Here is a 25,019-nt window from a genome sequence, read left to right as displayed (position 1 = left end):
TCAGAAGAGGATTCATCAACAAAGACTTATGATCCAAGGACCAACATCAGATCAACCCAAGAGAGATCCTCCAAAGAAAGACTCACCACCATTCAGACGAGGTCCATCATCACACCACACTGATGGTCAACAGAATCGTCGTCCACCTGATCAACTCAACTGTTTCATATGTCAAGCCACAAATCATGTTGCAACCAATGGACCACAAGGAAGCAAGATCGTGCAATACTTCGCATGTCCAGTATTCGTCAACATGACTCCTATCGAACGTTTCAATGCACTCAAATCCAAAGGACTCTGTTTCCAGTGCTTGTATCCTGGAGCCAAGTACGACCAAGGGAAACATAAGGAGGGACGTTGCCAAAAGATCTTCTGCTGCAAAGATACTCTCCATGAAAAGTTTACTCACAAGAAACACGTGCTGGTTTGTGACGAACATAAATCTACCCAGGAGAACAAAGATCTGTTTGACTTCTACAAATCAAGATGCATCAGCAAGATCCAACAGTTAGAAGCCTTCACCAAAGACATGCGTCTCACCTATCACTTCACCCCAGACGAACCAGAGCCCAATGATCATCAAGCCATCTACGTGTTGCAAACGATTGAAGTTGACCAACAGCAATTCACTTTGTTCTACGACAATGGATGCAAGAATTCTGTCATCAAGTTTGATGCAACCAAACGACTGGGTAGCAATCGAGCCAAACAGATCATCTCAAGACCAATTCCAGTTGGTGGCGTTGGAGGTGTCACAACACAATCAACACATGGAATCTATACCTTCTCGTTACCACTGGCAACCAACAATGGTGCAGAGATGACTGGAGTTTGTCTCGACACACTCACTGCGACCTTTCCCTTCTATCCATTGCAAGGAAAAGTGGAGAACGACATTCAGCACAGTTGGGAGGACTCTGGCCACGACATCAATCATCTTCCAAGACTGCCACCAATGGTTGGAGGAGACGTCGACGTGATGATAGGTATACGTTATCTTCGTTTCTTTCCTAAATTCATCCACCAGTTACCTTCTGGCTTGACCATCTACCAATCACAATTCAAGAACATCGATGGATCTTATGGGGTGATCGGTGGTCCCCATGAGGTATTCACAAGTATCGAAAATCATCATCACTCAACTTCGTCACTGTTTGTAGCAAGTCAACTGGAAGCAGCAAAGTTCGGGTTCTACATTGATCCAGACATTCGATTACTTGGATCAGCTACCTTCAGTGAGGTTCGACATGACTTGTATTTCACTAACAACCCAACTTACCAAATCAAAAACGACGAATCTGAACCATCAACTTCATACATCACCAATCTTAATGAGAAGTTCGAATCAGTTGGTACAGACCTTAACTATCGCTGTGTCAATTGTCGAAAGTGTTTAACCTGTAAGAACCATTCTACAGAAGATTCCATTAGCATCCAAGAGGAGGTCGAGCAAGACTTGATTAATCGCTCCATCACTATCGACCCATCCAATTGTTCATCGATTGCTAATCTTCCACTAATACACGACCCTCTGGTCAAACTGGCACCAAATCGAGACATTGCACTTCGCGTTTACATACAACAGCTTAAACGTTTGGAAAAGCATCAAGACGATAAGGACGACATCCTCATCTCAGAGAAGAAACTGCAACACCTGGGATTCGTCGAATATGTCAAGAATTTGCCCACTGACATCCAAAAGCAACTATCAGAATCTCAGATCAAGAATTTCATACCATGGAGGGCTGTATGGAAAGGCTCTTCTATATCGACACCGTGCAGAATTGTCTTTGACGCTTCCATGCCGACATCGACTGGATTTTCACTCAATGACGTTCTAGCAAAAGGAAGGAACTCAATGAACAAGCTACTCGAAATTTTTCTGAGGTGGAGAGGACATCGCATCGCATTTCATACTGACGTACAAAAGATGTACAATTCCGTTAAGCTTAGAGAATCAGACTGGTGCCTTCAACGTTACCTATGGCAAGAACACCTTGATCCAAGTCAACCACCAGAGGAGAAGGTCATCATGACACTGATATATGGTGTCAAATCATCCGGAAATCAAGCCGAAACAGCACTTCGAGAAACCGTCAAAATACATCGCAAAGACGAACCAGAGGTCGCTAGAGTCATCACTGAGGACGTTTACGTCGATGATTGCCTGTCTGGGGGTGATCAAATCAGTACCATCAAACTTCTATGTCAATCAATCGATCAAATTCTATCGTATGGTGGATTCACATTGAAAGGATTCACAATATCTGGAGAAGAACCGAAAGACTCTCTAACAGCCGATGGCACCACAATCTCAGTCGCTGGAATGAAGTGGCATCCAAAGAATGACCTCATATCCTTCGACATCAACCTTGACTTCGCCAAGAAATATCGCGGTAAGAAACTTGGTGAATGCAAAGAAGTACCAAAACGACTCACCAGAAGAATCTGTTCATCAAAGGCTGCCGAGATTTTCGACATGACAGGACTGCTTACTCCTATCACAGCGACGTTCAAGCTGGACATTCACGATCTCGTTCAACGCAAATTAGCATGGGATGACGAGTTACCAGCCAACCTTCGTGACATATGGATCAATCATTTCGACCTCATGGAGGAGATCAAGACGATCACATATCAACGAGCCATTGTTCCACAAGATGCAACATCACTGAAGATCGACACCCTCGACTTTGCTGATGCCAGTCCATCAATGATCTGTTCAGCAATCTACGTTCGATTCCCAGTACCAGATGGCTATTCTTGTCAACTCATCTTTGCTCGATCAAAATTACTAAACGATACAACACAACCAAGAGGAGAGCTGGCAGCTGCAGTTCTCAATGCCCACACAGGAGAGGTTGTTCGAAAAGCCTTCAAGCAAGATCACATTGCACACAAGTTCACTGACAATCAAATTACACTCCATTGGATTTGCAACGAAAGTCGACCACTCAAGGAATGGGTTCGGAATCGGGTTGTGGAAATCCTACGCTTCACCAACAAGGACAGCTGGAAGTACATCAAATCAACAGACATGATAGCTGACCTTGGTACAAGACGTAATTCATCAGTAGATCTGATCAAACCAGATTCACCTTGGTACAACGGATATGCATGGATGAGGAAACCATCATCAACGTTCCCCTCGCTGTCACCAGAAGACATCTCACTGGATCAATCTGAACTCCAACAAGCATCCAAAGAAGTACGTGCTGCTCAAGTGCATCACATATCATCCAATCAAGACCAGCTTCAGAGGAGGTACGTATTTTCCTCCTATCTTATTGATCCAAACAAGCACAAATTCAGTACAGTCGTTCGTATTATGGCGCTAGTCTTCAAATTCATCGATATCATCTTCGATCCAAAAAGGAAACAATCTATTTCTTCTCGTACACGATCAAAATGTACAAACACTTCACAAAAAGCTTTAGTTATTTCAGATTCATTGCTTCGACGAGCAGAGCAATATTTCTACAGGAAAGGAACATCAGAAGTCAAAGAGTTCGTATCATCATCAAAGTATTCAAATACCTCAATCGAAAAGGATAGAATTCTCACATACACAGGACGAATTCTACCAACTGATTCTGTTACCATCATTGGGAAGGCTACACAACGAATGCTAGATCTTCAATCGACGTCATTCTGTGTCCCAATCTTGGAGAAGTCATCACCAATCGCCTACAGCATCGTCAACGACATCCATTGGAACCACATCACTGCTTCACATTCTGGTGTGGAGACCACTTGGAGATATGTTCTTCAGAAAGTTTTCATCATCGAAGGAAGGAGCCTGGTCAAGTCAATTCGATCAACTTGTGAAAGGTGTCGATACCTTCTCAAGCGAATCTCAATCGAACGTCAAAATTCTGGGTAATATTCGATTGGTTCGATTGTTGTTCGACTGGTTCGATTGTCGATTCCGTTCGATTGAGATCGTCTGGCTTTATTCTTGCATATTCCCAACATCAAAGCTCTCAAATATCACAATCCAAATGAAATTACTTTCGATTTCCCGTAGAAATTATGCGTTGAACAATCCGGGGGTCAATGAATCGACGATCGAACGCAATCGAACGCAATCGAACATCAATCGAACGCAATCGAACATCAATCGAACGCAATCGAACATCAATCGAACGCAATCGAATATCAATCGAATCTGAAAATTGCGGTAATATTGGATTGAGATTCGATTGCGTTCGACAATCGAATTTCAATCGGTCGATTGCGTTCGATTTGGTTCGACTGGTTCGATCGTCGATTCCGTTCGATTGAGATCGTCTGGAACTATCTACGAATTATTATTATTAACCGGCGTAGAATCGACATTGACATATTTAATGATGTCATAATCAATGCCGTGCATATTTTGTCAGCGCCGTGCATATTTTGTCAACATCCTTTTCATTGGATAAATACCACTAAAATATACAAGATAAGTAAACATAAATTTATCGCCCGCGAGCACGGCTTAGCTAAGTGCACCTCTCTTATTCATTATCTAAGAATTGAAGCGGGCAAAGATTACCGCGTGGCTGATAGCAGACGAAGGTTTTTTTGAAGATATTTTCAGTTATAATCCAAGGTAGAACAAACTAAACATAGAAAGGGAGTATTTTTTAGTGCTCTATACGATGATCGGTATTTTTTTTGAATTCTATGTTTAGATTTTTCTTCCCAGCCCTATTGCTATGTACGCGCGCCCTGTTGCTAAGACCTTTGCTTGAAATTGAAAGCGACACCAAGATTATTTAGCGCACACTGCCGTTTGTGTAATATCGATAAAGTGCAATGAGGTCCTGACTGGCTATGCATGTTAGCCTCCACTGATGCAAGTTACCCACTCTCACGGTAACACAAGACTCGTTCTTCGTGCGTAACCCCTTTTACGATTGATTGAAAAATTTTTGCATACTTTTACAAACTTTTGGGTTAAAAAACTGTCTAGAGTACCCTGCCCAGTTGGCGACCGAAATTTTTAGATTCAAATTTTTCACTTACTTTTTACTTTTTTGAAAATCCTTTTCAACCAACGGTTAGACAACTTTTAACATGTTCTTTGTGTTTGTTTTGATTTTTTTTTTGAAGCGATCTTCTTATAATAAAAAACTTTTGAAGAGAGCGGTACTAGTGCCCAGTTCGCGACCGACGTACCAGTCTGCGACCGACGTACCAGTCTGCGACCGATCGCTTAAACGAGAAAATCAGAGCTCTACTTGCAGGTAAGGTCATATGGATTGTTCAGAATGATAAAGAAACTCATAAGCATTCTTGTATTAAATTTCTTTTCACTCATTCTTTTGTTTTGAAATGTTTTTTTTTCATTTCTCTCCGGTTTGGTTTTTCCAAGATTTTCCTTCCAGTCGCCATTTTTTTGTTGATTTGTTTTTGTTTTGTCTCGAAAGTGGTGGTCTATGGAGAGGCTTCTTTGAAAAAAACGCGGGCATTTTTGGATCTATCCGGAGATCGAATACACCGGTTTTCTTTGTTATTTCACATCGGAACACTAGAAACGTCGGAACTGATCGAATCTAAGACCCAGGCTTCTTAATTCCTCTCGTACGATTCCTGCCTCATAAAAATACTGCTCAGAGGTCAGAGAAATTTAGAGAAGAGTACAAAAATCGAATCTACGTAAATATATGCTGGGTCTTTTCCCTGTTACCCTATCGACTAGCGTTGTCTTCGGTATGCCATATGTCTATGGGAAAGAGATTTGAAATTTTTGGTTGAAATATCAGAAACTTCGGAACATTTAACCCGGGCATTTTTAAGATTTAATAAAATGTAACAAATCCTTCAATCGTTGCCATCCGAATATCTTAAGGGAACTAATTTTTGCGGTTCGCAGTTCAAGATTAATGATGTGTTTATTAAATTACAATACAAACACTTTCAACCTTGGAAGCTTTGCCAAATGACAGTTCCTTGGACTTTAACTTCTTCAAAGCTTCCGATAGTTCTTCTTCTGAATAATTCAGTTTCGCATCTGACATCCTGAAATTTATTGAAGAGACTTTTCTTTAAACGGCTAAACCACAGATATCTGTAAAGCCCGAAAGGCTAGATATGCGGCTTTTATCGAAAAGTGAAGCACGAAATTTAAAAAGTAAAATATCTCTTAGTCTAATTAGGGTGTGAACAATTCAAAAATTACGCACGCTCAAAAGTAAGCAAAATTCAACGTGTAAGCTATATCTATGCTATGACACGAAAAATTTTAGAGAATAAAATACATCGACTAATTTAATATTTTCTGTTAAGGATGATATCTGACTGATCTTAGCCTTTTCAAACGTACAATCGTTAAATATATAATATCAAAAAAAATTACAACATTAATCCCAATTTCTATACAAAATGCTACCTTAAAGTTGCTCATTCTCGAAAGTACACAAAATTTAATACCGAACTTAATACTATTCTTTCGAAAAAGTGTAAAAATGGTATATAATATTTTTTTGAAAAATAAATGCCTCAGCATAAATATTCAATTTTAAACAGCAAATCTATAAAAGTCCTCTTTGTGAATGTGGGCCATTGTCAACTGCTTGAACTGGTCGTAATTGGCTACTGGGCAAGTCATTATGTAATCGGCCCTAATTATGACACCTCCTCCGTTTTTATCGAGTCGTCGGCCTTCTTTTCCGGCTTCAAATTTTGTTCTGTAGTGCGGATTTGCAGATCTATTAGCACGTTCACCGGTGCATATTATTTTAAGGGAGGTTATTACTTTTGCCTTTTTCAGTTCAATGAGAAGGCGACAGAAATTTGCTGGTACTCTCCCAATTGTGCACCCGTTGTTCATTCTTTTGACCAAGATTGCCCACTTATCAAAAGGATTTTCGGGCTCTCTTTTAATCGTTAACTTCTCGCCTTTATTCGGCATGACGCGGAACTTATGGTAGCCTGTAACAACCCAATCAACAGTGATAAGTTTCTCCATTTAAATTTACCTGTTTGATGGTGGTGCAGCGAGAAAGGCCATTGAAACGAAAACGACAATCTGAAATGTAGGAAAAATGAAGGTCTTTGAATATACTTGAATTTTTAAGGCTTGAAAACACTACGTAAGTACCTTACGTTAAATCCCCGCGGAAAAAGATTGCGGTGCTTTTCAACTTGGCCTTAATCTGAAAGTAACCTATAACGCTGGCTCTTTATCACGCAAGCAATAGTGCAGACGATGTTATTGTCCGTTACAGTGATATTAAAGGCAGGAAAAAATCGGAGGGAGAGTTTCGAAGAAACAATTCTACCGACTAAACTCTTTTCGGCAGAAAAAACCCGTTTGCGAATTTTCTTCGGCTTTAGGTTTTTTTCTTAGATAGTGATTCGTCTTAGACTTTAACATAGTCTAGCAAAAGTGCCACTGATATGTAACAAAGAGTCATGATTGGGAAAAACACCAAAAATTACCTTGACTTCCGAGTGGGTGGCTTGGACACGGCTCCGGCTTGAACGACGGTGACGATAACGTGTAAGTAACGCACGGTGAGTAGCGGGAATAGAGTATGAAAAAGAACAATAAAAAATATGTAAAAAATGTAAAAAACGTTGATTTTCTTCGCAGTAATTCGGCAATTCCGGAGGCGATTCCTTTCTCGATCGAAATGTTTTTGGAATGAGTCACCACTTTTTGTGGATGGATACGTTCTAAAAATAACTTTTGAAGTCATTCGATTGTTTTTCAATTCGAATGTTTTGATTCATTCGAATGTTTTGACTCAGAGATTCGAATGTTTCGAAATTTCCCGCGTTTGGAATGTTTTGATCGCAATTCGCAATGTAGAGTGTTCTTTTTCATTTTTTGTGTTTGGTCGGTCGCAGACTGGACGTCAAATTTCGAAGCTGATTGCATCAACTTTTTTATCAATATTTCACACGAAGGAAACTGTATCGAGCTGATTTTTACAGAAATGCTTTCTAACATACTCATCGTTTTGGACAAGTATTTTTTGGAGTGGGAGTTGAAGCGTTTTTTCTTACGAACATTTTTTGTCCACAGGTAGGTAGCCATTTTTTATTTTCTTCGAAAAAACCGGGTTTTTCGTGTGCTTCCGTGCAAAGTTGAATCTTTCGGATTCTACTCGCTCTTTTCTAGAACTTTTTTTACACAGTACGGGAAATAGGTCAAGGCAGATAAACTACCAAAAGAAATTCTCCAGAGGTTTATTTTTGTATGACTTTTCTGGGTTCAAAGACGTTCGGTCGCCAACTAGACCGGTCGCCAACTGGGCAGGGGACTCTACACTTGCACTTGAAAAACTCAAATTTTGTCAGTCAGGCACATCCTGACCTGGCAAATGAACAAGGTATTTTTCACTTGCGACCATTGGCATTGGCAAATGAACGGGGTTGAAAACGAAAGCAAACAAAAGTGACGTAATAGCGCCGAATACCCAGTTTAATTGAACCGGGTTGGAAATATTTTGCTTCATTTCAAAGAACTGCATGGATGAAATTTTTTTTCCATGGGTCAATTTTGTCTTCGAAGATTGAGGAAACTTTTAATGAAAAAATAAAGTTCCCAGTTTTCTTCCTTTTTTCCCTTTTTCAGTTTGAAGTTCATTTTTATTCATTTTCACGCTTTTAGCCTGAGACGTCCTGTCTCATTTACACTGGGTGACGAATACCCCATGCAAATGCTCAACCCGTTCATTTGCCAGGATGTGCCTGACTGACTGTTTGTGTCGACTTTGACCGAGTTCTCGAGCAAACGTGCCACACTCTCTGCAAACTGACATAACCCCTTTTAAAATTGATTGCATTTAACTGGAGAATTGCACACCAAAACCCACAAAACTTGAGATTTTGACAACTTACAAGCACCCTGCATCATCAAACAAAATTCATCGACCGCGGAGCGGTGTATTCAGAGACGTTTGTATGGTGAAAAATCTCGCATCTTTGCGCGCGGTAATCCGTTCTCTAAAGTCATGGAAAGCTGACGAAATCAACAATCTCGTTTCTCTATCTTTGAAGTCTCTGAATAACACTCGCTCGGAAAAAGTAATTATCTTCCTTAGATTTCTGTATTTGCAAAGTATTACGGAGATAAAACAGTTTTAAAGGAAAAAGTACAATATACTCCATAGTCTTTCGACCCGACTGTACAAATTCATAAATTTCATAAGATTTAACCGCGGTCGCCTCAGTGTGTTACACTGTGACCTAGTAAAATTTCTTCAGCAGCAAATTCAGATTGATTCTCTCGAAATTCGCAAGAGTAGACTGGTTTTACCGTGTTTACTTAGCCTGTGTTCCCATTTTGAACCAATGATATAAGAGAAGTGAAGAGCTCAAATGATAGCTTGCTACACAAACAGGTCTATAACAGAAATCAAGATGGCGGTTATTTCCATTATGGTTGGAGAATGGTCACACACCCGTGAATAAATAATCATATGAAACCCTATTTTTTTCAAACTAAAAAAAACCAAGGAACATCAAGATGGGCAAGACAACAAAAACTTGCAATTGGCTTTCATTTTCAAAGTTTTTGGTGGAACTGGAACCTTGTACTTTTCCAACATTTATTTCGCAGAATAATATGAAATATTTACAGCATTGATAGTAAAGTAAGTGAAACAAACGAGGGGCCCAAAATTTTCTGAGTTTATGTGTACATACTCAACAGGTAAAAGTATAGACTATGACTATGACACTGCACTGCACTTGTAAGGGAACGCTAGCTGCAGTCTAAACTTAAACTTAAACTCCTATATACCAGACCCCCGTGCTCGATAGGATCGATCATCGGAACGGCTCGATGACGGATCGATATGTGATCGATAGACCTTTTTTCAAAGAGAACACCCTGTTGAATAATTATGTAGTCCAGCAGAAAAACAATGATAAAACCATGCATAATTATTACAATATGCATGATACAGTAATTATGCATGGCTCTATCATTGTTTTTATGGCTGGACTACATAATTATTCAACAGGACGTCCTCTTTGAAAAAAGGTCTATGGATTACTTATCGATCCGGATAGGAGATCAATAGAGGATCGATACTCAAGATTTTTTTAAGCTTATGATTAGTTATCGATCTATCATCGATCTATCATCGATCTATCATCGATCTTTTATCGATCTTATCGACCCTATCGACTCTTTCTAAAAATCGAGCTCTAATATTAATCGATCTTTCTCGCTATCGATTACCTATCGACACCTATCGATTACCTATCGACACCTATCGATTACCTATCGACACCTCTATCGATTACCTATCGACACCTCTATCGATCCAATCAAAATATCGACCGTTTTTTTATATTGATTATAAAATCGATCCATATCGATCTAGGACCCTCCCGGCGCTCCGGAAATCTCCGGTGTTTTCCGGTGCAGCTAAAAAAACGTCATTTTTCACACCGGAAAATTCCGGTGCTCTTCCGGTGCTTCCGGTGCAAAGGATTTTCGCACGCTCTAAAAAGCCGTTTAGACAGGGTCACGAAAAAAAAATGTGATTAGCCAGCAGTACCAACCGAACTTTTTATTTGATCACTGCGCAATAAAAGGTATGATCGTCAGATACAGGGCTATCCAGTGATAGAGTTAGTCGGGAATAATACGATATGGCGGACTTTGCTCAATTATAAAAAATGATCACGTGCATCACACATGGGAACATCGTCGATAAATAATAAAGAACAAAGAAGTACGCATCTGATCTTTATATGATCTTATATTTAAATTAGTATACCTTTAAAGTAAATAATAAGTTCAAGTTCAAATAATGTTTTTACTTTCTTTTTATTCAGGAAAAATGGATCAACCGAAGCCGAGACGATTCGTCAATATCACAATCATTACGGACTGCTTTCACTAAACTCAAGAAGTGCCTGAGAGCCTTAGACATCGTAAGTTACATTGTTGTATGTATGAAACAATTATCTCATCTAGATCTATGTTGAAATCTAGATCAATTTTTGTGCTTCCCATCAATTAGTGTGCGTTACTTGTTACCGTAACTTCGGCAGTTTATCCACAGACTTGAGCGACGGTCACTGGGCTCTTCCAGAAAAAAAACCATTCATTGAGGGGAGGATATATTGTCCAGGGGTATTGAAAAAAACCTGAAAAACTGCCATGTCCATGGGGTGAATCAGCGATGTCCAGGGGTAAATATTTGTGTCCAGGGGGTCAATTTGATGCTTGTCCAGGGGTAAAACACGTGTCCAGGGGGTGTAAAATCGAAATTTCCAGGGGTAGATCAAAGACAAAATAATATATCCTCCACCCCCCATGAACGAATTTTTTCTGGAAGAGCCCATTGTCTAGTTTCAAGCCTAACAAAATCTACCGTAACACGGATCTTCCACAGTCATAACTTTAATTTTCATTCTTTATTTAGAGTGTCGCCACCAATGTTACCGATTGTTACCATTATGAGCTGTTCAGGGAGAGCGTGTTGCTCGAGAGTCGTGAAGAAGAAAATAAGAACGCACCTTTTTTATTTTAAAATTAACAATTTATAAAATAATATACGTTACGAAATACATACAACATTAAAAAAAGTGGCCAAAAATAAAAATGAGGCCATTGATCATTACAATCAAATTAATAGAATATAGACTGTAACTTTGTCGGTCTTTATTTTCTTTCTGGGCGTTGTTTTCATTCTCTCACGCACATACACCACTGTCTCAGTGCCGCCCCGGTGGAGCTTTTTCCTTCAGTGTGGATGAAAATTTTTATCTAATCGTAGTGTCCCGATTGGGATAGAAAATATATATTCCAGCTCTAAGTTTACAGAGAGAATGGTTTTGCAGTGCAATCTTTCCACCCCACTGAAGGTAAAGTCATTCGGTTCTTTTAAAGTGGTTTAAAATTTCAGGTTATTTTTTCCACCGGACAGACGATTTTTGGCTAAGTTTTCCAGTGGGGCGAGGGGCTCCACCGGATCTCTGACACGAGGGTATTCTCCAGAGGGTTTCCAGCATATTCTTGCCCTCGCCAATGGATGTGTGTCATTATGATATTACGACGGTGGAAAATGTGGAAAATACACGTCTCGCTCACCTGGATATGATGATCGCAATTGTGTTCCCATAAAAATGAAAACTGAAATGAAAAAGAAAAAGAAGAAACAGCGAGAGAAGAAGTAATTCATCCAAACTTGACCGCTGGAGAATTAAAAATAAGTATGGAGTGGCAAGATCGAGATTATTAAACACCGTTATCTCACAATGCCCGTAGTTTCGTATGTTCCGCATTTGAAAATCGAAAGTATGACCGCGCGGATAAACTCCTTCGCCACAGCCTTACGCCAGCATAAGAAGGAACAATTCTTCTTTTCCAAATCAAAATATAAAGACAATAAAGAAGGATTACCTGGTATATCTTATTGAATTTGATTCATCTTCTTAATATTGATTCTAAACAAAAAGAATGATGTTAATTGATTGTAAAACCATTGCAAAATCTTAAATTTTCTAGTTTTCCACCCTGTGCAAATGCACAGAGTTCCAAAAACCCAGTGTATTTGCATGTAAAATCATGCACCGGAAGCACCGGAACGTTCCGGTGCAGCTCGATTCGGAAAAATCTTGCACCAGAAGCACCGGAAGTGCACCGGAACGTTCCGGTGTTCCGGTGCACGAAGAAAACGGCATTTTTTGCACCGGAGGTTTCCGGAGCGCCGGGAGGGTCCTATCGATCTAATGGCGTCAAACCGGATTTACTTATCGGTACTTATCTGGCACCCGATATAGAAATTTTCTTTCGACACGCTAAGCAAGCTCTGGGAAAAGGTCGGGGAAACTTTCAACATCTGCTGGAAGGTTTAGATTACGGAATTTCGCCTGAGCCCTAGCTCCGAACTTAAAAAAGCGGAGGGGCCCGGCTTAAAAAATGGCCGATATGGTACTCTCGGGTACCTAATATAATAAGCGTCCCCAACCCGCTAATTAATTTTATAATCAATGCATAATCGATTTATAATCGATGCATACTCGATTAACGATCGATGACGAATCGATTAACGATCGATGATGAATCGATTAACGATCGATGACGAATCGATGACAAATCGATGACGAATCGATTAACGATCGATGACGAATCGATTAACGATCGATGACGAATCGATGACGAATCGATCAACGATCGCTGACGAATCGATTAACGATCGATGACGAATCGATATACTCGATTGAAATACTAGCTCGATAATGGATCAACGAAGGATCGATACTCAAGACTTTTTAATGGCTGAATCTTCCATCGATCTCCTATCCGGATCGATAAGTAATCCATCGATCACATATCGATCCGTCATCGAGCCGTTCCGATGATCGATCCTATCGAGCGCGGGGGTCTGGTATATAAGGATTAGAAACTAGGCTAATCTTACCTATTTTATCTTTTCCTTTACAACAATACAATGCTGACAAGTTGACACACAACACATGTGCACATGTACATTGACAAGTAATCCCTGAGAGAAGTTTATATCGAAATTTGAAACAAAAACGAAAGTGGTCTCTTCTACTGATTGCTTCCCAGCACTCCTTTGCAGCTGTTTATCAAATTTCCACCAATGAGGTTGCCGCATTTCAAACGACCCTTCTTTTTGGCACCCATGGCCTCTCAGTGCCTTGCATGACGGGCGGCTGTAAAATCCCACCCTTCATATATTTGTTTCAATCCGTGATCCGTGGGCTTAGGTTTTTTCTCATCTTCAATTTACTGAAGAAGCAGGAATTTGACGCGAGAGTTAGATTGTCAACAAAGTGCCATAAAAAATCATTGAATAAAAGAAAAACTTAAAATCTTAAATATTTTCATTTTGAAGAATAGTGCAAAAAAGTGAAACATAGAAAAATTTCATTTTTCATTGCTTTAATCGAAATGGGTGATTTGAAAAATTTTCTATGTTTAGTTTTTTGCACAAACCCCTGTAACTATGGGCAAGCACCCCGTTGCTAAGATGTTGGCTTGAAATTGAAAATGAAACCACACAAAACGAAAGTAAAATTGGCCCGTACTAAAAATCCCATAGTCTTGATATACGAGTTTAAGTCTATACTGGCTAGGCTACCGTAACTTGGTCTAATGTCGACATCCCTCCTCTAATTTCGACACCCTTTTTATCAGCTGAAATTGATAGAAAGGTTGGAACTGTTTTTCTTTACTTAGTGGTCAGAGAGGAATAATCCTTTTTCAATCAGTGATTCAAGCTTTCATGTTATTCCAGTCTCTAATGAAGGGTGTTGGAATTAGACGAGGGATGTCGATATTAGACCAACTTACGGTACGTCATATCTTCCTTCGTTTCGAGCGTTAAACTCCTACTCTTTTGGATATGAGCACTGCTCTTGTTTTGAATATTGAAACTCATTGGATAAATCGCATGCGCACTGAGGTTTTAATGATACAAAAGATAATTATGAAACCTAAGCCAATCAGCTGTGTTTTAAACATTCTTTTATTTGAAATCTCTATTGATTAAAACATTCCCTCCCCAAGTTGAACGATAAACTATTGCAAGAACTCTCAGAACAAAATATCAGAACGACTATTTTATGTCAAGATGTCAATTAATGTGATAAAAAAGTGGGAGTTGTAAAAATAATTACCTTTTTATACTAGTATATAATTACCTTTTTTTCTGAATCCATTGTTCGTGTTTAGAATGTTAACAAATGTTATTTGATTAAACCGTTACAATATACATTACAATACTATCAAATCTCTCAGTTTAATTGACACTTTGGTATCTTCATTGCGTCACAGCGAAAGGTTTGTTTTTATTTTAGATTGTATCTTTGAAAGACCCCATCAGAATTAGGCAGGGCTGTCGGATTTAGGACCACTCGCGGTAAGCGCTATTTTAAGTATTTATCTATAAGCCCCTAATCTTCAAATTTTAACTGGATAAAATGAAAAACTGAGCCTCAGAATGACCAGTAGAAACTAAATTTTTCTGCCGTTCACCGGCCGTTGATTACAGTACTGCATATAGATTTTTCCCATGACGACTTGTGTCAAAATATAACCATAATGACGCTAACTCAAAGAATCAACAATCATCAACAATCATCCAATTTGAGAAATTCCAATGATGGACCATGAATTTGATCCCTATTTGAATCAGCTCTCCTCCTAAGAGGAAAGTAATTCCACAGCAGTGGCTCATCGGGTAGTGAATTGAGATAATGGTCCAATTCGTCCTGAGGTGGAGTTTTGGAGCAATTTTTGAGGTTACGGATGGTATTTAAATAGTCTGGGACCTTCCTCTGACAGGGTGTCTCTCCCATTATTCTTTTTCCTTTATGTTGACCTTATTTAGATAACGTTTTCTACTGGTTATGGTAACTGAAAATGTTTGTTCTGGGGATTTTTCAGAAGCCCGACACTTTCTAGTCTGACTGCAAAAAAGGTCTGACAAGACATTTGACGGTTGCGCAAGTTTTCTAAAAAAAACAGATTTTTCCGACAACGAGTGGTAGAAAAAATAAGTGTTTGTTTCAGCAAAACAACATCCTTTACTGTACACAGGCTTTTTATCTGAAATAAATTTGTTCTTTAGTCGCAATTAGAAAACACATTTGCTTTGGGAGGGAGAGATTTCACTGATAAGTGAAAAAGTAGAGGAATGGGTGATATTTAAAAAGACAAAAATTTGAGCAAAATAGTTAGTTTCTAAGATGTCTTAATTTTGGAGTGGCCGCTGCTAGAATTAGAAGAATAAAAAAACTGATGATATTTTCTTTGACTTTTTTTCAAACAAAAAACAGTTGAAGCAGACAAACTTCTGGGATGATTCAATTTCGTCTAGATTCAGACTGTTTTGTTGTCGGACTAGCAAGTGCTGAACTAGTGATATGTACCCTTTGTTCTCACAAGCTGTTCTAAGATGCTCCAGGTGTAGATAATCCTGTATCTTTCTCTTCGCAGGTCCAGGCTGTATAATTTAAGTTCTTTCAGCTCCTCCCAATAGTTAAGAAGTTGAGATGTTGAAGTGTAGGGATTCCATTCAAGTAGGACTTTTGAAGTGATTCCCTAGTTGTTGAATCAGATATCTTTTTGAATGTGACCACAGCTGGGAGCAACAGTCTATGTGTGGTAGTACAAGTGATTTCCGAAGAGTTAGCATAGGATTGCTTCACCATCTCTTGTTTTGAAAGTTCGATGGATCAAAGCAATGATTCTTTTGACTTTCTTGATCTGGTTTGTGATGTGTTTGCTGTATGTCATGTTCACATCCAGAGTGATTCCTAAATCCTTCACATCCATCTTGGTTTTGATTGGGGAGCCAGTGTCTGAGAAGTGATTTGAGTGTTCTTTTTAGTTCTTCATTTTTTCCGTATTTAAGATGTTCAAACTTCAAGCCATTAAGCGACACGTTGTTTAGTGACGTGAGATCTCCTTTATTAAGCATTTATCATCAGCAAATGAAGATAGAAATGAAAGTAGGATGTTGGTGTTGAAGCATTTGGCATACAAATAAAAAGTATTTTGGAATTTATTTTATTTTTAAATTAGTATTTGTTTCTTGGTTCCTTCTTTTATTAAAGTATGATTCTTGAAGTTTTAAAGCTCAATATCAATAAGTTTTTGGTGAATCTTTTGAGTTTTTGTTTCTTGAGCTTTAGTTTTCGCATCACCACTTTTTCTCTGGGTATAATTGTTTTTGTTGATTTCATTGACACTCCTTGAAGGAACTTGATTTTCAGTGATAATGTTTATACATTTATCAAAAAAAGCATTGTATTGTCAATACTTTGTAAATCTTTTTTAATATTTTCCCAATTAGTTTTGTCACTGTGAAGTTTAAAATTATCAAATTTGTTTTGTGAGATTTTCCTGGTAACATTTTTATAAGTTTTTTTGAAAGTCATATGGGTTGCATAACTTAGACCATTTATGGTGATCTGAATGAATGGTGATTTGTGAAAAAGTGGCTTGGTAATTGCAAACCATTTTTTTTATCTGAATTGTTTGTTAGTAGAAAGTCTAAAATATTTCCATCTTTATGTATTGGTTTATATATTGTCTGATTTAAGTTCTCTTGATTTATAACTCTTATGATTTTAATAAAAAATATGAGTTTTTCTAGTTAAAAAACTTTACCATTTCAAAACTTTGAACACCAGGAAAATTAAAGCAAAGTAAAATTAGATTCTAGAAAAGAAAGACAAATTAAAAATGGCAGATGATCCAACACTGAGGCAAAGATTTCCTCAAACAATCGAAGAAGAGAACAACGAGAAGGAGGTAATAGACGATATTGACTTTCCGAATTCTCCCCGAATGATTACCCATGATGCATTGTTAGGGTTAGGATTATCGTCCGTGAATTTTTTTGCGCAATGCATCATGGGTAATCATTCGGGGAGAATTCGGTTAAGCCAATATCGTCTATTAGTATTTTTTCCACAATTTGCCTTTTTTTTAATCAATTTTCATGAGTGTTGAAATACCAACTAATTGAAAAAGGGCACTTCACTTTTTTTAATTTTGATCAATTTTTTGTTTGCCTTTTTTATTTTAAAATTTTAGAATGAGCAGGCAGAGGCACCAAAACCTGGTCTTAAGAAATCAAATTCTGAAGACCTTTCCAAAATGATTGCAGAAATGAATCCAAAGTAAGCACTTACTTACTTATTTTTGTATTTATGAGAGATTGTTGATTAACCTGTTTGACATTATCATCTACATTGTTTTTAGTATGCTTTGTTTTCGAACTCGCCTTTTTTTTTTTATTTATAAACAATCAAAACACACTTTGGCAAGGCAGACTTCTTTATTAATTTCTAGCCTTCTACTGTAGGAAATAAATTTATGTTCTTATTAGTAGCTAGGCTCTGCTGGCCTTGCCTGAAAGTAATTTTCACACTTTTAAATCATTACAAAAAAAGGGTTGATTAGTTGAAAATCCTTTTAAAAGCACTTGAATCTGTCATATCATATGATTTCAATTTTTAACGTTTGTGTTTCTTCATCTCATCTTAGATGGAAGAATTGGTGGATAAGGGGTTTTTTCACTCTTGTTTTACTTGCTGCATTCTATGGATTTATTTATTTTGGTCCATCTGGATTGGTTGTACTGGTAAGAAAAAAGTTTTTTAAATCAAGAAAAGTTTTCAGTTTTTCAATGGCTCCAAACTTTTTTAAACCTTTTTTAAACCTTTTGGTTCTTCAAAACTTTCAATGATTCCTTTCCCCTTGTATTCTTTCTTGGGCATTATTCATTATTATTTGTATTCATTTTTAGATTGTAATGATCACCACAAAATGTTACCATGAAATCATATCTGTTGGACATCAAGTATACAAAAAATATAACTTACCACTCTTTAGAACCCTGAGTTGGTATGTTTCATTTTGTTTTTTCTAATGTTGACTTTATCCATCTTTTCCATGAAATCCCATACAGTATATCAATTTTTAATTTTGTCATTTCAAAAAGTATTTAATATACATTAAAACCCTAGCATTTTTGGAAAAATTCATCAAAATAGTCAATGTTTCATTGAAACTCTCACCCAAGTTTGACGAAATTGAATTTTCACTTTTAGTATGCAAATTATAGTTCCATGGTTAGGGTATACACATACAGAAATTGTGCATAACTAAGTTTTTTGAAATGATAATAATATCCAAAATTATTTTTATTCGAAAATTCATAGATTTAACATCCTCTTATCTTTCCACTACTCAGGTACTTTTTGGCAGCCACTGTTTACTTTATATTTGGTGAATTGTTGACAGATTACTTTGCACAATTCTTTCGAAATACGGTAAGCAATATTCCTCGCTAGCAGAGTTTGAAATAGCAGTTGGACATCCGATGTCCAACCCAAGAATCATAATTTTCAAGCTAAAGCAACCCTGATCGGACATTATGTCCGGCCCACTTGAAATCGTTATTTCTAGCCTTTTATAAAAGGCTACATTTTTACTATAAACTTTGTCAGATGATGTAAGCTAATGTTTTTATTTAAAAATTTCCCTAAAACAGGAATTCTTGGTATTAGTTCGTTTAATTGAATATTTTTTGCCTGACAATGAAAGAAAGTCTGAGGTCCTGGAGCCGAAAAATTCCTCACATGATTCATAATAATAAGTTTGACGTTTATCCTGTTTTTTCTCCAAACAGGGCTTCCTCTTTCTTCTGAGAAGACACAGATTGATTTCATTTCTACTGTATACGATCGGTAAGTCCTTATAAACATCCATTCATTGATAGTTTTCTTTGATCGCTAGTAGATTTCGATTCAATTCATTGACTTAGAGAGCCAATCGGGCACCTAGAGCAAACTCTAATTTACAATAATCAGCTGCATGTTGAATTGAAAGAACATTCAGAAATTCAGCATAAACATTTTTCTTTTAGGTATCATGTTGTTCGTTTGGAGTTTGAGAAAGAATTATTACAAAGTTCAATTTGCATTAGTAAGCATAAGTGATATCTTGTAAAAAGTGTAAAAACCAATATTTTTTTAAGGTTCTCACTTTACCTGGTAGTTTAACTCTTTTTGAAGACTTATTACCCCCTGAATATTTCAAGCAGTGAACCGAAAGTATGCCAAATCTTTGATTGAATAGAGAGTGATTTTTAAATAATTAAATACCATTGCATTTAAAAAAGAAACTTCCTCATATTATACACAAAAGGTTTTTCTACTTATGGAAGTGGTCCTTTTTTTCTGGACGCCCTGTATATTCATAGCATTATTTCTTTTCAGTTTGGATGGTACCTGCTGACTATGATGATTATCCTGATTCCATTTTATTTTGCAGTCCAAAATGTCCTCTCTGGACTCATGTGGTACGTAATAGAAAGATAAGTTGGATTTTTTTCAATGATTCTCCTTAGCTCCTTATACCTTATTCCCATTAATTTTTGTTTGTCTTTCATTTTTGTGCATTCAATTCTTGCACCTTTAATTTTCGTGCGCCACGTACATCTTATAATTAAAGGTATATTTAACATAATAGGAGAACTTGTTTCTTGAAAAGAGCGCTAAGATGATATTCATGTATATTTATAGTGATTACTAATTCACTCAACCTTAACTTTTTGCGCAGGCGAGTGCTAAACTAGAACTTTGAACGGTATTGCCAAATTAATTATACACTAGGGTTGATAGCTTCCTTGTTTTTTAAAAGTCCCAGGTGTTTCCAACTCGTATTGAAATTTAAAATTTTAATTTGTTTTCCTTTGCAGGTTCTTCTTACCTGTTCTCATGGTCATTTGTAATGACATCTTTGCATATATTTTTGGTACGTTTATTTTCTCTTCTCTAACTGTCGGGACATATTTTTCATTCTTGAGTACATTTAAAATGTAAGTAACTTAGTAGCACGAATGTTGTTGTTTGAAGTTCTTGTGAAGCGAGTTTGGTGGTCTATTGTTATAAATTTGATTACTATTACTATAAGGTCTCTCTCAAATAAAAGGAATGATCAAAATTCTAACAGACATGATCAAAATTCTAAAAGACGTGGGAGAAACATTCATGCTAAATTTCAAGTCTCCTCCCAAAACTCTGATCTAGACATAAGGAATTAGAAGTTTATGGGAGGAGTGGGAGTTTATTGGAGCAGGTGGAGGAGACATTAAGGTTCCTTTTTTTGATAGTTATCTACCAGGAGGTGGGGGAGCTCGTCACTTTTTCCTTACTGAATTGTTCCACTCTGATTTTGGGTTCTTTGAAAAGATATTTAACATTTAAGGTTAACATTAAAGAAAGAATTGGAAAACGGAGAAAAAATAAAAGAGAATAAGATAAATTGTGGAATTACTTTGAGGCAGACTAGGATTCGTTGAAATAATTTTCAATTTTTTAACAAATGTTCTTTTTTTTTCGTTTTAGGCTTCTTTTTTGGACGAACACGATTGATTAAGGTGAGTTGGAACACATAATTTTTGTAAACAATTTCAACAGCCAATGGGATCTTCCAGAAAAAAATTGAATATGGGGGTGGAGGACATAACATTTTTTGGAAATTTACCCCCGAGACTTTGACCCCCCGGACAAGCATCCGTTGACACTCTGGACATTCAAAATTACCCTCAAACAGAGCAAAGTTACCCAAAAATAGAGCAAGTTTACCCCCCGGACAAGGCAAATTTTATAGACTACCCGGACTATATCCTCCACCCCCATGTACGGACATTTTCTGGAAGAGCCCAATATCACATTTCTCAGCTGGTTTTTTGCTTCCCTCAAACTTCACGAAGACAGTTTTCCGTCTTATTTTCGAAAAGTTTGACCCAGATAAAAAACGCAACGTAGACTTTAAGGCGGATTCAGAAACAGAAGCAGAATATCTTTGTTTCACGGCTCAATACTTATATTTTCTTCGTTTGTTTTTCAGTTATCTCCAAAGAAAACATGGGAAGGATTCATTGGGGGATTTTTCTCCACCGTAATTTTCGGTCAAGCAGTATGTATACATTCATTCATGTTATTAACTGGCTCCCGTGGCCTTTTCAAAAATTCGACCTCCTTGAATTTAATCGAAAATTTGACTTTCAGAGGCTCCTGTGGCCCTAGTTGTAGTTTTGCCTCAAATGTCATTCAATTGTACATCACTCGACGCAGAATTTCAGATAGATTCGAAATAATGTAATAAGTCAAATGTTTTGACCCCTATATACTCGTAGTTGACAGCGAACATGTTAATGAGTGGTTATGACAACTACAAAGTGAATCAATTTCTGATAATAAATGCACCCATTATTTTCTATTTTCGTTCAGGTTTGCCAAATTATGACGCAATACAAATATTTCCATTGTCCACCTCAAGTAAGAATTTGTCTAACGTGAACCATTCTAGATTCTTAGTTTTCAGCGCCAAACTTATTTTACAATTTTTGACGAAAATTAGTCAAAATATGATTTTTTCTAATTTCTTTGTTTGTCTAGGTAATCATCCTTTGTCCTTATTTTCCACAAACTGGAATTGAATATTCCCTCCAGATTGGTCAAAGTGTAGCTTGAAATGAACACTTTCACGCCTTACAATGTTTGCAGTGAGAAAAGAACGCGTATATAACATGATCAATTTATTCACTCATAGTTTACAGCATCAAGTTTCACTTTCGTGATGGATTGTAAACCTTCACCAACTTTTCAACTGGCACACCAATTCGACATCAATTCTCATATATTTGCCGTCTTCCAAATTTTACCAGCTTTCATCAAAGACGCATTGCTACAATTCTTCAGCTTTGTAAGTTAGATTGGCTAAAAACCATTTGGAAATATTCTTCCTCATACCGTAAGGTAAAGGTGGATGAACGAAAGACTTTTTTTACCCCGCCCGCCCAGCCCCGCCCAGGAAATTTAGAATAGCTTTTAACCCCTTGGAAAAATGAAAAGTTTTCTCTTAGAGTCTCTTTAAATTCTTCTCGGATTACACCCACCATCCGGAAATGTTCGTCCACACTTCGTTGATATAGAATGGCCCAAATTTTGAAATAGAAATATTAATCTCCGCAACGAGTTATGTAAAGCCAAAGGGTTGACAGGTTAATAACACGTTATTTATCACTACAATGACCTTAGAATTTTAGCAACCTCGCCATTCAAACCATTCAGAAATGTCATCGAAAACTATGAAGCCATTTGCATCGGCGAAAATTATGAGTAAGAGTAAAATGAATATTTTTCCTCTCGCACATAGGCTGGCTTTCACTTGTTGAACAATACAGAAGTTTGGATGTACCCGATGGTGTTGCACGGTTTTGTTTTGGCATGTTTCAGCTCCTTAATTGCTCCTTTTGGTGGTTTCTTTGCTAGTGGCTTCAAACGAGCCTTCAAAATCAAGGTTTGACTATCCTGTTATAAACCCTTTCTTTAGCCATTTTAAAACACAACGCTTCCGATGAATTTTTATACCAACATCCAAAAGATATGTGTTCTCTATCTCAGACTTGCTGATGTATCATGTATTTATGAAAGTTCACCACTTCAGGGTGCTATTGTAAACTATTTAAAACCTTTACTCTCGTCTCATGTACTAGCTGGTTTACCACAAACTAGAAATAAACTGTTTTTATTTTTCAGGATTTCGCCGATACCATTCCAGGACATGGTGGTATAATGGATCGGTTTGATTGTCAGTATTTGATGATGACCTTTGTTAATGTTTATATCGCCAGTGTGGTCAGGTATGGGTTTCAACTATGAATAATATTCCAGCTGCCTTCGTAGTTGTATCGCCGGAATGTGTTTGATTTTATGAAAATCGTCAACTTATTTTTTTTGGGGGCGGGTTACCTGTAGATCAGATTTTTTTGTCATAGAAACTTTTTGCTACCACCTCTCAAAAAAGTCTTAAAATTCCATCTTTATTCGAACCAATCACATGCGGTTGCGTCCGACAAAAAATGCTTCGTAGAGTTGCCCCCTACTATATTATGATTGTGACGTTTTTTTGACATTGCTCATAGGAAACTTTTCTTGTTCTGGTAAAAAAAAAGTTTTTCTCCTTGCTTTAAACTTGTGATATAATCAAATAAACTTTATAATTTTTTTTTACAGTTAAATCAACTCCAATATTAACATTAACTTTGCTTCCTTTTACAGAGCATACAACCCAAACAAGCTGCTTCATCAAGTTATGTTTATGGAAAAAGACCATCAAGTCAAATTTTACCACAAACTGCAAGAAATGTTAACGGAACAAGGTCTCATCCAATGATTGTTCGTGATCCGGTATTTGTTTTATAACACTCACCAATATAAAGCAGATTTTTCGAATTTTTTACACGTCACAATACACAAGTAGACCATGCTTAGCTTCGATTGTATACATTTTAAGGAGCACTACAGGAAAAAATGCATTTATGAAAGGTTCGACTTTATTATATTCGAAGGACGTAAAATGTCTGAATTCATTATATCGATGTGTTTATGGATTTGACCCTTGTAAGCTCGGACCTTAGTTCCTCTTGAACAAAGGATTGTAGGTGTATTATCTATTTGTCGATAATAGTTTATTTGATAACGTAAAGATGTCCTTGGCAATAAATGATTTGATAATGCTTCGGCTGTTTCAAACATTCTCCTAATGTCATCACGCTTTAGCCCATTAAAATGCCATCATTTCATAACGCGCACCCCACTAAGAAATATATGCCAGTCTTCACTTAGTTTTTATTCGGGTGGGTTAAAAAAAAAACAGGGCGACATGGGTCACGGACCTACCGGTACAGAACCGAAAAAATTGAGTCTTCCCTTATGATTTCATTGGCACTTAATAGGTTAATCATTCGTTGATTTTGCCGTGCATGAAGGATCTAATTGTAGCTTATCGTATTTATTTTATTCTACAAAAAAGTATTTACATAAAAATTGCATTTTAAGGCTAGACATTTTAGTGATTCAATTTTGATTTTTTAATCATGTATGTAATATATTATCATAAGTGTGTACTTACGTTAAATTATCATCATTTGATAAATTATTCATGAGTAAAGCAGACTACGCTAGTGATTTATATTTGGTCGTTCTTAGAAGTCAGGTTTTTGGGGTCCATAAATCTTTGCAGACTTTGTTTAACTGAGATCTGCAATAAAAAATTCTCTAAGGGTTATCAATAATATAATTGAATAAAAAAGGGCACCCAGTCGTTTGTTTAGAAATGTGATTTGGTCGTGATTCCAAATTTATTATAACGTGATGGTGTGATCAAGGTTTTAGTCGTGAAGTTTGATTTCTGATGCTATTTTTCAACATTTTTGAGTAAAGAACAAATTTTTCAGATTTTCGTGATCTTGATGAGAAGAAAAGCATTAACGTGATGGCGTGATGAAGGGTACTACTGCATGGGAGGGGGCTTATAAAATCATAGTTTCCTGTGTACATCATTCCGTAGAAGACTTAAATGCATCGCTAAGTTTTTTTTTATTTTTTATAGTTTCTTACCTTTGAATATTAATTTAATAGTTTTGTTTTCGTTGTTTCAATTATACATATTAGAATTTTTATTGTTTTTGTCGTTTTGGGAAATTTTAATTTTTTGGCACTAATCA

The 25,019-nt window shown here is 37.0% G+C and overlaps 2 protein-coding genes and 1 long non-coding RNA gene across 4 annotated transcripts in view; 2 read left to right on the top strand and 1 right to left on the bottom strand.

Moving 5' to 3' along the window:
* The window catches only part of LOC136817902 (beta-1,4-N-acetylgalactosaminyltransferase 3-like), a 74,492-nt gene that overhangs the window by 10,460 nt on the left and 39,013 nt on the right, over positions 1–25,019 (top strand). The window lies entirely within an intron of this gene.
* Positions 5,656–7,646, bottom strand: LOC136817916 (uncharacterized). Its single transcript, XR_010848169.1, has 4 exons — positions 7,429–7,646; positions 6,966–7,015; positions 5,910–6,006; positions 5,656–5,710 (listed from the first exon to the last, which is right to left on the bottom strand). It is a non-coding gene; the product is annotated as an uncharacterized lncRNA (long non-coding RNA).
* Positions 9,528–24,019, top strand: LOC136817897 (phosphatidate cytidylyltransferase 2-like). Of its 2 annotated transcripts, XM_067074229.1 has the most exons (18): positions 9,528–9,590; positions 14,785–14,846; positions 17,150–17,245; positions 17,531–17,616; positions 17,984–18,080; positions 18,246–18,343; positions 18,693–18,771; positions 19,131–19,188; positions 19,368–19,426; positions 19,720–19,802; positions 20,202–20,257; positions 20,851–20,882; positions 21,356–21,424; positions 21,739–21,786; positions 22,061–22,213; positions 22,667–22,810; positions 23,050–23,153; positions 23,572–24,019. In XM_067074229.1, exons 3-18 carry the CDS (start codon positions 17,177–17,179, stop codon positions 23,684–23,686), a joined length of 1,350 nt encoding a protein of 449 aa, XP_066930330.1. In that variant the 5' UTR covers positions 9,528–9,590; positions 14,785–14,846; positions 17,150–17,176; the 3' UTR covers positions 23,687–24,019. The 2 variants fall into 2 exon arrangements, with proteins under 2 accessions (XP_066930330.1, XP_066930329.1); XM_067074228.1 differs by lacking the exons at positions 9,528–9,590; positions 14,785–14,846 and having other exon boundaries at positions 17,113–17,245.

Source organism: Clytia hemisphaerica, unplaced genomic scaffold, assembly GCF_902728285.1.
Source record: "Clytia hemisphaerica strain Z4C2 unplaced genomic scaffold, Clytia hemisphaerica genome assembly, whole genome shotgun sequence".
NCBI classification, from domain to species: Eukaryota; Metazoa; Cnidaria; class Hydrozoa; order Leptothecata; family Clytiidae; genus Clytia; species Clytia hemisphaerica.
Note: the sequence above shows the minus strand (reverse complement) of the source record. Positions and strands in the feature narration are given on the sequence as shown.